Raw genomic sequence first — 12,592 nt, forward strand, 5'->3', positions numbered from 1 at the left:
TTTTTTAACTTTACCTTGAAGATAATCATTGTTACTGGTTTCTTGTATATCCTTCTAGAGTACTTTATTTTAATACTAGTGTATATAAAATATTTTTTATCCTCTTTCTCCATAAAAAGCATACTGTAGTCAGTATTTTACTTTTTTTTTTTTCTCTTTGAGCAATATATCTTAGAGATAGATCTTTTCATATCAATATGTAGAGAGCATCCTCATTCTCATTGCATTTCATTTGTATTAGATATACTGTAATCAATTTCTGTTGATGGATGTCTGGGTAATTTTCTATCTTGCTATTACAAACAATATTTTAGTGAAAAACCTTGTATATATGTCATCTTGTGTGGGGTCAGGTGTGTCTGTAAAAATCACTAACCAGAGTGAAATTGCTGTGTTAAGGATATATGTAATTGTAATTTTGATAGATATTACCTAATTGCTGATGTTCCACCAATTTTCACTACCACTAGCAATTAGTGAGAGTGCCTATTTTCCCATAATCTTGCCAAGACAATACATCATCAAATTTTTGGATTTTTGCTAATCTGATGAGTAAAAAATGTTATTTTTTCTTCTTATGTATGAGGTTCCAACATCTTTTCATATGTTTGAAGTTCATTTCTATTTCCTTTTCTGTGAATTTTCTGATCATATCTTGTATCCATTTTTGGACACCATGATTTGTCCAAATTGTTTTACGTGTCTATATGTGCACACATATATACATACCATAACTGTAAATACTATTTGCTCTTTTTTATAATGTTTATATAAGAGATTTGCTCTTTTATCAGTGATATAATTGCAAATATTTTGTCTTTTTTTTTTTAACTTATGGATTTTTTTCCTTACAGAATTCTTTAATTTTTATGTATTTGAATTTATCAATCTTTTATAGCTTTAGATTTTGATTTATAGTTAGAAAAACCTTTCCCACTTGAAGGTTATAAAAATTTCTTCTGTACTTTCTTCTAATACTTCTAGTGTTTTCATTTGTTACATTGACGTTTGGGATCCATTTGGAGTTATCTTGATGTGACATGCAGCTCTAATTTTTTTTCTATATGGCTGCCTAGTCTCATTTAGTGAAAAAATTTATTTTTCACTTTATGAGATATTAAAATTCCATATGCAATTTGATAAAATTTTGGAATTTCTTGTCTGTTCCATTGTTCTTCAGTCTTTTTATATTCCAGTATCACATAGTTTTGATTATTGAGACTTTATGTTTTGATATCTGTTACGATACATTCCTTTCACTATTCTGATTATTTAGAGTTTTCATGACCTTTATTTCTATATGAATTTTAGAGTCGGCTTATTTATTTAAAAAATAAGTTGGCATTTTTATTGGGTTTGTTAAATTATAAATTAGGGAGAATTGATATTTATGAATCTTTTTATCCAAGAATTTTGTGTGTCATTCTCTTCATTCAGGTCTTTTTTGTATTTGATTCCTTCATTAGTGTTTTTAAATTTTCGTCTTGTCGTCTTACATGCCTTTTTAGTTCATTCCTAAATAATCTTTTTTGCTGTTATAAATGAGTTTTTTTTTCACCTACTGGTGATCGATTGCATATATAATAAAAGCTATTGTTTTCTGCATATTAATTTTATCATGCTACTTTGGTGCATATTCTTATTTATCTTCTTTTTTCTTTTTTAATTACAGTTGACATTCAGTATTACTTTATATTAGTTTTAGGCATATGCATAGTGGTTAGACATTTATGTAATTTACAAAGTGATCTTCCTTTCCTTTTAGTCTAGTACCCACCTGGCACTATACGTAGTTATTATAATTTTTACTGTGTTCCCTATGCTGTACTTCACATCCCTGTGACTATTTTGTAAGTACCGGTTTGTGCTTAATAATCTCTTCATCATTCAGCTCTCCAGCCACCTTCCCATCTGGCAGCCATTAGTTAGTTTTCACTATGAGTCTGTTTCTGTTTTGTTTGTTTATTTTGTTCTTCAGACTCCACATGTAAGTGAGATTATGTAGTATTTAGCTTTCTTGACTTATTTCACGTAGCATAATAACTTCCAGGTCCATCCATATCGTTGCAAATGGTAAGATTTCATTTTTGATGACCAAGTAATATTCCATTGTGAATATGTACCACATCTTCTTTATCTATTTATCTATTGATGGGTACTTAGATTGCTTCCATATCTTGGGTATTGTAAATAGTGCTTTTCAAATAAGTGTTTTGGATATTTTTCAGATAAATACCCAGGAGTGCAATTGCTGGGTCATGTGGTAGTTCGGATTTTAATTTTTAGAGGAACCTATAATGGCTGCACCACTTTACAGTCCCACCAACAGTGCATGAGGGTTCCCTTTCCTCCACATCCTCACCTACACTTGTTGTTTGTTGATTTATTGATGATAGCTATTTTGACAGATGTGAGGTGATACCTCATTATGGTTTTAATTTGTATTTTCCTAAGGATTAGTAAGGTTGAGCATCTTTTTATACATCTATTAGTCATCTGTGTGTCCTCTTTGGAAAAATGTCTATTTGGGTCCTCTGCCCATTTTTTATTTGGATTTTGTTGTTGTTGTTGTATGAGTTCTTTATAAATTTTGGAATTTAACCACTTATCAGATGTGTCATTGGCGAATACCTTCTCACATTCAATGGGTCGTCTTTCTGTTTTGTTGATAGTTTCCTTTGCTGTGCAAAAACTTTTTAGTTTGATGTAGTCCCATTTGTCTATTTTTCCTTTTGCTTCCCTTGCCTGGGGATATGTATCAGAAAAAATATTACTAAGAAATGTCATAGAGTTCACTGCCTATGTTTTCTTCTAGGAGTTTTATGGTTTGGGGTCTTACATTTAAGCCTTTAATCCCCTTTGAGTTTATTCTGCTGTGTTGTGTAGGAAAGTAGTCAAGTTTCTTTTTTTTTTCTTTTTTTTTTTTTTTGCACTTATCCGTCCAGTTTTCTCAACATAATTTATTGAAGAAACTATCTTTACGCCATTCTTGTACATTCTTGCCTCCTTTGTCGTAGATTAAATAACTGTATAGACATGGATTTATTTCTGAGCTTTCTGTTCTTTTCCATTAATCTGTATGTCTCTTTTTTATGCTAGTACCATGCTGTTTTGATTACATAGGCCTTGTAGCATAATTTGATATCAGGCAGCATGATGTCAGATTACTCTGTGGATTTGTTCTATGGATTTTCTTATTTTTTTCTGTTTTCTTGGTTAATTTTCTAAGATTTTCAAAAATACAATTATATCATCTGCAAATAGTGGTAATTTTATATCCTTCCAATTGTTATACCTTTGTTACTCTAATTTTACTGACTTTATATCGCTACTATGTTCAGTAATATACATCATGGGTATCTTTCTTCTTCTCAACTTTAGATAACAAATGCCTCTAGTCTTTCCCTGTTAAGCAATCTGCTGATTTTTGAGCTGAAAGGATATATTTTGTTATGTTAAGGAAGTGTTTGTGTATTCCTATTTATTTGAGGGGTTTTTGTAAATCAAGAAGTATTGAATTTTATCAAATGACTTAATATTTGTGATGATAATTGTAGGATTTTGCCCTTAGTTTCCTCATACTGAGCCTTCCTTACATTCCTAGAACAAATTCCATTTTAATAATTCCATTATTAATCTTTTAATGTACTGCTTTATTCTCTTTAAAGTTCGATTTATAATTTTACATCAATGTAAGAGCAATATAGGAAAGATTGACCTGTAGCTTTCTGCCTGATGCAGTGTGTATCAGCTTTTTAAAAATATATAATTTACAAAGTGATCCACCCCCAATCAGCATTCAATACTCATGTTATATTTGCTTTATAAGAAGAATTGGGAAGTTTCCTTTCTTTTTGTATGCTCTGGAACAGTTTCAGATCATTAGACTTACCCGCTCTCTACAAGGTTAATATCGTTTTCATTAATTCTGTATGTGGCTTTTGGGGCATTAGCTTATTTACACAGACCGAGCGAAAGCCTGAGCAAAATAGGTTCTGTTGCTGTTTTCTTCTTATTTCTTATTTTATATATTTGGACTTTCTCCCTTTTTACTTACTAGATTAGCTAGTGGTTTCACTATTGTACTAATTTTTCCCCTCAATGTTCGAAATTTAGATTTATTTACTAGTTCTGCTGTTTTCTGTTTTCTGATTAATTTCTGCTTTCTTCTATATTAATTCCTTCATTTTGCTTTCTTACGGTTCACATTATTGGTTTTTCCCCTAACTTTTTGAATTAGATATTTAACTCATTATTTCTTTTTCTTCTTCTCCTCTTCCTTTCCCCATTATTCCCCTTCCCTCTCCTTTATATTTATGGCTGTGAATTTTCTTTACTTGGCTGTATTCTTTAAGTTTCAATATATAGTATTTTCCTTATTGTTCTTTTAGAAATTTTACAATTTTATTTCTTTTTTAACCCAAGCCCAAGAGTTATGTTGTTTAAGTAGCAAGTCCTTTGCTTTTTTTACTTTATTTTAAATTTATAATTTTAGTACATGGTCATTAGAGTATTTGACTATCCTGTTGTTACTTTTTGGATTTATTGATATTTCCTTTATGGACTTTCTGAAAGGTTAATTTTTATTAATGTTCCATGGAGACTTAAAAATGCCTTTCTCTTGAATTAAAAAATAATTAAAGGATAATTTTTTTCTAATTATTATTTATTAATACCTATATATATCCAGCTAAAATTTTGAGATTATAAAAATCAATGTTTGGCAGTAATGTAAAACCTAAAAGCCAAATAAAGACATTGTAGATGAATATTATCTTATTAAGTGGGAAATTTTTTCTGAAACATGTCAAAATTATGCATTTCCATGCATAATTTGTGTATAATAAAGAATACTTTAGAACTTAAACCCTTAAGGAAAAATAGAATGTATAGATATTATTGATAAAATAAGAAAAATCTTAAATCTACTTTTATGAAATTTAAAAGTGAATTTTGAAATTCTGTTAGAAGAACTGCATCTTATATTTAGTGTGTATACAGGATATTTTGGTTTTGGCACCAAGTATCTGCAAACAGTGTGTCATGACATTAATTTATTTTTATTTGACAAATTTAGAAATGAAGGTATAGGTAGGGCTCTAAGGCCTAGGGTCTTAGTTTCGTGATTCTTAAGTAAAACTGGTATATGTCCCTGAATTTTGCTTCTGTACTCTTTGAATGCTTGTTGATGAGTGGTTTAAGATCTCAGGGGGGAAAAAAAAACAACTGTTTTCTGTAGACTTAAAGAAAACCCTAGTTTAACATTGTCTGAAGATGTCTAAGTTGACTTGTTGAGATATTTGCATTAACTTCTGTTGCAAAAACAGGTTACCTGTGATTTCTGTATAATAGTGTAACTTTATTTTTCTTTTCTTCGTGTTTTGTTTTTCGTTTTTAGAATTTTTATTTGGCTACTACCTTGAAATACAGGCCCTAAAAATGTCAGCTTGTTTGGACATAGAAGATGACGTGGATAAATGATAAAAATTAAGAAAGACATTTTGGTAAGTGAAACCTTATGTGAGAGTGGATACAGCTCAACATAATTCCAAGCAATGGAGGGACTCTACCAAAGTTACTTAGCAAGTGAAAAACTGTTTCCTTCATCATCTAGTGTTTTGTCAAAGGAGAAGATAGTCCTTCAGCCAGTTATGGGAGACATCAGCATAATGAAGCCAAAATTCACTAAATTTTAGTTCTGTTTCTCTGGAGTTAAGACCTTGCTTGATACCTTTTTTCTTGGGGAGTCCACAGACCTCCCAAGAAGAACATCATAACATTTAAATGCATTTTAAATATCTGGTCTCTTCCAGCACTACACCAAACCCAGCATAGTTCACTCTGGCCTGTGCTATACTACTCAATCACATGGGTCATACCTGGATTGTCAGACTCAGAAATTGAAAACCAGTGGCTTGTGGGCCTATGTGTATTTCATTTGGCCCATGGAATATTTTCCAAAAATGTAAATCTGTTTTAAAATTTGGAGATTACACTAAATATATGGATTTTTGTCATTAAAATTCAGAACATTATTTCTGGGCCTACATGGCTCCTCTGATCTCTCCAAAAAGCTGAAACAAAGTTGCAGCTGCTCAGCATAGATTGGTAATCCCATTGCCCAAACCATTGGTGTGCAGTATGTGCAGATGCATTTCATATCTAGTGTTCTCCTTTTACCTGCCTGACCCCTGTAGACATGTGAGTTTATGATATCTGATTTAGATAACAATGGTTTGTCTTTTGCTCAAATAGCAGCTCAATCAGATAATCTGAATAGCCTGTGAGTTTTTACCCATTACTCAGCTGCCTGTACCAGGTAAGAAATCTGAAAAGAAAGGACTGGTGTAGGTAGCTGAATATATATATTATATGTAAATTCATATATTTATAAATATATATTTAAATATATTTTTTAATCTTGCTGTGATTTGGAAGATGTTCATAAGTAATCTTCTAAGCCTTGCTGATGTCTGGTGGAGTTTTAAGTTGGCTTAGTATCACGTTGCTGATATACTTGTTTTTTCTTTTTTTTTAAAAATAAACTATTATGAATAATTTCAACTATGTATAACATTATAGTACAAATTATACCGATATACCCATCACCTACATCTAAGCATTATTAACATTTTGCCTTATTTGCTTAATGTTTTTAAAGTAAAATACAGATATCATGACATTTCATCCTAAATGCTTCAATATGCATCTCTTAAGAAATGGTAAAAACATTGTCCTGTATAGCCACACCACCATTATTATCACACCTAACAAAATTAATGACAATTCTCTAATTATCTTAAAAATGTCTTACATTTTTTTTCAAACCAAGATCCAACAAAGGACTGTCTATACACTGCATTTGATTTTTATGCCTCTTAAATCTCTTTTAATGTAGAATAATTTTACCCACCTTTTTCTTCCTCCATGACCCCAGACTTATTGAAGTCAAGCCAACTATGCTGCAGAAATCCTAAACTCCAGATTTGTCTAATTATTTTTTCATGGTGTTGTTTAAGTTGTTCCTTTGTCTCCTGTTAAAAACTTGTTAGATTTAGGTTAAAATTTTTGGCAATGTTGTACACTTAATATCATACGTAATTTCTGGTTGTTTTCTCTGTTAATGATGCTTTGGTTGATCATTGTGTTCAGGTGGTGACAATCAGATCCTTCCATTGTGAAGTCACAATTTTCTTTTTACCAGACAGCAAATCTGAGATGACACTTTGACATCATGTGAATATACAGTTCTCTGTCAATTTTTCACATAACGTTTTGTCCTTGCCTGAATTATTTTATTAGGGATTGCAAATTGTGATTGTTCTAATGATATAATTTTTTTTACATTTAAGTTGGCAGAACTGTAGTAAAGAGCTTTCCTTCATCAACTGGAGCAATTTGGCTTCCCTGAAATATTTGAAAGGTAGAATAAATAATATGCTTGCTTTTGAAATTTCTCTCAGATATCCCATTTGTTCTTAAGTTCTTTATAAAAGATCACAAGAGCACCAATAAGAAGTGAAATCAAGAAGTAATATGGAAATTTATTATGTGGGCGAGCAAGATAAATGGTGCTTAATCTTAGCAAACCCAGAGAAATAATAACACATGTTCTTTTGTGATAAGTAATCGTAAGTGAGCAAATGAGTCTCAAGATAGTCAACTATAATCTCTCCTTCTGAGCTGCATTTCTCTTAAAGATTGGTTAGTTATTCTTACATAGGTCACTGGTGGCAGCTGGCCTGTTTCTGGTGTGGTTTCTTGAGGCGACTATAAGCACAGCATCTGTAGATAGCTTGCTGAATCTTAACAGGTGGCCCTAGATGGGCACAGTATGGGGCTAAACTTGGTCTTCAGCTGAGCCTCTCTCAGGACCGTGCCACTGGACGCCTACTACACAAAGCCACGCTAATAAGACCAGGAGACTTAGGAGCTTTGCTTAGTACATAGAAACAGACACAGAAGGCAGCCAAAATGGGAAGACAAAGAAGCAGAAACCATATGAGAGAACAGAACAGAGATCCAGGAATAATGGAGTCAAGCAATTTAACAGATATAGAGTTCAAAACACTGATTATAAGATGCTCAGTGAACTTAGGGGAAGTGTAGATGAATTCAGTGAGAATTTTAACAAAGAGATAAAAAATATAAAAATGGAAACAGAAACTATAAAAGGGAACCAGTCAGAAATGAAGAACACATTATCTGAGAGAAAGAGTACGTTAGTGGAAATAAACAGAGTAGATAAAGAAGAGGATTGAACCACCCATATAAAGGATGGGGAAACCAAGGACACTCGATCAGAATGGCAAGAAAAGAGAAGTCAAGACTATAATAATAATTTAAGATGCCTACGCGACACAATTAAATGTAAAAATATCCATGTCAGTGGTACCTGAAGGAAAACAAGATGTTGACGAGCTATTTGAAGAAATAATGATGGAAAACTTTCCTAACCTAGTGAAGGAAATAGACATACAACCCCTGGAAGCTCAGAGAGTCCCCAAACAAAATGAACCCAAAGAGGCCCACATTAAGACACATTATAATAAAAATGTCAAAGGTTAAATACAAAGAGAATCTTAAAAGCAGTAAGAGAAAAGCAGTTAGTTACCTACAAAGGAGCACCCATAAGACTAGCAGCTGATTTCTCAAAAGAAACTATGCAGGATAGAAGGGCTTGGCACAAAATATTCAATGTAATGAAAACCCAGGATCTACAACCAAGACTACTTTATTCAGCAAAGCTATCATTTAGAGCCAAAGGACAGATAAAGAGCTTCCCAGACAAAAATAAGCTAAAGGAATTTATCAACACCAAGCCAGTATTACAAGAAATATTGGAGTGACTTCTTTAAGAAGAAAAAGACATGTATCAAAAAACAGGAATAAAGAATGGTAATAACTACATTCCTATCAACAAGTACCTCAAACGGAGAAGAATTAGGTGCTCCAACCAAAAGATAGAGTGGCCAAATGGATAAGAAAACAAGACCCCTACATATGCTGCCTGCAAGAGACACACTACAGATTAAAAGACACACAGACTAAAAGGAAGGGGATGCAAGAAGATATTGCTTTGATGGACCTAGAGGGTATTGCAGTGAATGAAATAAATCAGAGAAAGACAAATATTGCATGATTTCATGAATGTATGGAATTTAAAGAACAAAATCAACAACAACAAAAACAGAAATAAACTCATCGATACAGAAATGTTTTGAGGGCTACCAGATGGGAGGGGGTTGGATGAAAAAGGACAAAGGGATTAAGAAGTACAAATGGATAGTTACAAAATAGACAAGGAGATATAAAGTGTAGCATAAGGAAAATAGTTAATGTAATAAATATGAGGAAGATGGGAACTAGATTTAGTGGGGCGATCACTTTGTGAGTTATATAAATCTCTAATCATTATGCTGTACAACTAAAACTAATATTGTATGCCAACTATAGTTGAAAAAGCATTGAATTGTGCAATATAAACATGAGCAACTAATTATTATATTTCAATAAAGCTGGAAAAAAGATTAGTCAATTATTCTTATGTAAATTCTAAACAGATTTTAAATGAACTTTATCTCAATGAAACTGGAAGATGTTTCTTTTAAAAGTTTTTTTTTTTTTCGGAGGGAAAGCAATTTTTTTCCCCAGACTGCCTTTCAATTTCTTTTTTTTCTTTTTTAAGGTACAGTGTCTATGGTACCGTTTAATTGATAATTCCTGAATTTGGATTAGCCGATTTATAGTGTCTGACTGTAAGGGTTTCTCAAATCTGGATACACAGCCTTCATGGCATGACCAATGATCTCTTTAGAAGATTATCAAAGTCCAGGTTTTTCATTTGTTTTTCTTCTTTCCAGTTAAAGATTCTTTTGGAAAATGTTTCTTAAATTTTACATTCTCTTCTTACAGTTGTTTGAACTTTGGAACAGCTGTTAAATAGCTATAGTTTTTCATTCAGTTTCAGCAGTCACTTTTTCCTGATGAGCAGCAGCTTTTAAGCCCTAAAAACCTTCTTTAGTTTTGTTTATTTACCTCTAAAATTCTTGAAAATCTTGAAAATGCTTTGGCAAATGACTAATGACAGTGGTATTTCTAAAGGATTTTCTAAATGCTATTGTTTTTTAAGCACCCAAATCACACTGTATCTCTGTAACAGTCACAGTACAAGACTATAAAGTGTTTTGCTCAAACATAAAAGTTTTTTCCCATATTTATTTATAACAGAGGAATTTCTTCCCCTTAGATTGGTTTTTGGAAAGCCTTTGATCTTGAAGTTTAGTGACTATTTAAAAAAAGAAAAAAGTTAAAGTTTTTAAAGGTGATACATTTTTTTCCCCATTTATTCCAGTAGTATAAATGTATTACAGCATGTTAGTTTTGTATTCCCCTAATGACTTTTAGTATATTTGGAAAACAGGAAAAGAAAATTCATCAGTGATCTTATCAATCTATCGCAATTGCTATTTGCATTTTAGTGGATTTATTTTGAATCCTTTTTTCTTTTCCATCTTTAAAAAAGAAAACATGGTTGTAATTATAATTTATGTAAGGAATTTTTGAAAATTAGAAGATTTGTGTGAGGTTCTTATGTTTCCTTGCCATTCTTGCTTAACACAGATGCTGAAAATTAATGTTCATTCATTCACCTTTGAGTTAAGAATGTTATATTCAATCTCAAAGCTAATGAAGGAAATGGACATATGGTGTGATCTTTAATACGTTTACTGTTTGGTAGGCATCATAACTAAAAATAGAAGAAAATGTGACTTCTTTAGATCTAAAAGTTCAAAAGTAATTTAGTTCTGCCCTAGAGACAGTTCTTTGCCTCTATAAACACGTGTTAACCATTTATTTTATTTTTGTAAAAATATTTTTTAAAAAAATTTTTGTTCCGAATCATTTTCAGCCATACCACTATTAATAACCCTTTAAAAGTTGTTTAAAATGGTACTCATAAAAGACTTTAGGATTTTAGATAGTCCTCCAGATGCCATTAATTGGGTCAAGTTGTGCTTTGCATGTTAGAGAAAGAGAAGGGCTTTAGAATCCTGGGCTCCTCTGAAGCTTTTGTCAGGACAGGAGTAAAGGGAGTCTCTGGCAGCCCCTTGCTCTACGGGGTCACCCAAAGGCTTATATAAATTCTTAGAAAATACTTGTTTTATTTCCTTGTGATCTCTTGTTAACCTCCTCCCCGTTTTCTAGGCTTACAGAAAGGTAGCATGTAACAACATAATAGACATAAACATTTTAACATAATAAAAGGAATTTTATTTAAAACTGGTTTATTATTATTCCTAGTATCTTTAAGAACTAATTATCATAGAATATTATAATTAAATTAGTTTATCCTCTCTGTAATTTAGTTTTTGTAGTACTTATTGGCAAATAAATAATTTTATATTGAACTATGGATTATACATTGTTGATTGTATAATTATGCATTGTAATGCTTTTTTTATCTTCTCTTGTCAAAGGTTTTTTTATTGTCCACTTCGCATATACTTCTAGAATAATATTCACCATGGTTTTGGATGACCTTCCAAATTTAGAAGACATCTATACTTCCTTGTGTTCATCAACAGTGGAAGACTCAGAGATGGATTTTGACTCTGGACTAGAAGATGATGACACAAAAAGTGATAGTATTTTGGAGGATTCTACAATCTTTGTGGCCTTCAAAGGAAATATAGATGATAAAGACTTCAAATGGAAATTGGACACAATATTGGAGAACGTGCCCAATTTGTTACACATGGGTAATTTACTTTATGTTTCCTTCTTGTTGCTCTTTTTGAAGTGTTTGCCATTCTATGGTTATCTTGAGTTTTACAAAGTAAAACTTTGCTCTACTGGATTGAAAGACTGATTTTAATTGTAGAATTGGAATTTTAGGGTGTTTTAAAATAGAAATGCTGTTGTGTTTCTTTTAAGTATATGAAGGAACTGAACATAATAAACTGTTGCTTAACATAGTACTCATTAAACAATCTGCTCTAATGGAGAGGAGTACTCTTCAAGACTCAAATATATTTATTGTTTTTAACTCTCTGGACTTCAGAAACCAGATACTGGATCTTTAAGGCCCCTTAAAGCTTACAAAAATCTCCAACCCCATAGTTCTACTTAAAAGGTACTTGAAATTTGTTTTCTTAAATTTTAGATCAGAGATTACTAACCAGCACCTGCTGTATGTAGCCTGCCACCATGTGTTATAGCTCACTTTAATTTTTTTGCTTGTTTTGTTTTTTGTTTTTGTCTTTAATGTATAAATTTCATTGCCAGTGTTTTAAAACCGAGATTCTTTACATAAAAATGTAGATTTTAGATTTGTCTTTTAAAATGGGAAGATCTGATAACATTGAGCTCACTCTCACTCTCAGATGTTGCCGAGTATCAGCTGCCACAGAAAGCAGGCCCTCACCTCACTGCAGTTTGTTCCTATCTGACCTCTTCACACATTTAGATTACCTGTCTTGGTCTTGTGGGTGTTTGTTTTTGAACTTTGGTTTAGGTGGTCTCCATCTTTTCTTGTTAGCACAATTATCCAGTTCCTTCAGATACAGTACAAAGCCTCAGTTTTATCCTT

General features: G+C 31.9%; 1 protein-coding gene across 12 annotated transcripts in view; it reads left to right on the forward strand.

Moving 5' to 3' along the window:
- NCOA6 (nuclear receptor coactivator 6) overlaps positions 1-12,592 on the forward strand; it is an 89,902-nt gene that overhangs the window by 29,055 nt on the left and 48,255 nt on the right. For 11 of the 12 annotated variants that reach the window (XR_004953625.1, XM_036229500.1, XM_016126414.2 and 8 more), the window contains 2 exons: positions 5,399-5,504; positions 11,481-11,762. Coding sequence is in view for 11 of the 12 variants with exons in the window: in XM_036229500.1 (XP_036085393.1) it covers positions 11,528-11,762 (235 nt within the window). In the remaining variant the exon portion in view is untranslated. Of the gene's footprint in view, positions 1-5,398; positions 5,505-7,352; positions 7,424-11,480; positions 11,763-12,592 lie in introns of all 12 variants that reach the window. The other variant, XM_036229501.1, reaches the window with a different exon arrangement.

Source organism: Rousettus aegyptiacus, unplaced genomic scaffold (assembly GCF_014176215.1).
Source record: "Rousettus aegyptiacus isolate mRouAeg1 unplaced genomic scaffold, mRouAeg1.p scaffold_m13_p_12, whole genome shotgun sequence".
Taxonomy (NCBI): Eukaryota; Metazoa; Chordata; class Mammalia; order Chiroptera; family Pteropodidae; genus Rousettus; species Rousettus aegyptiacus.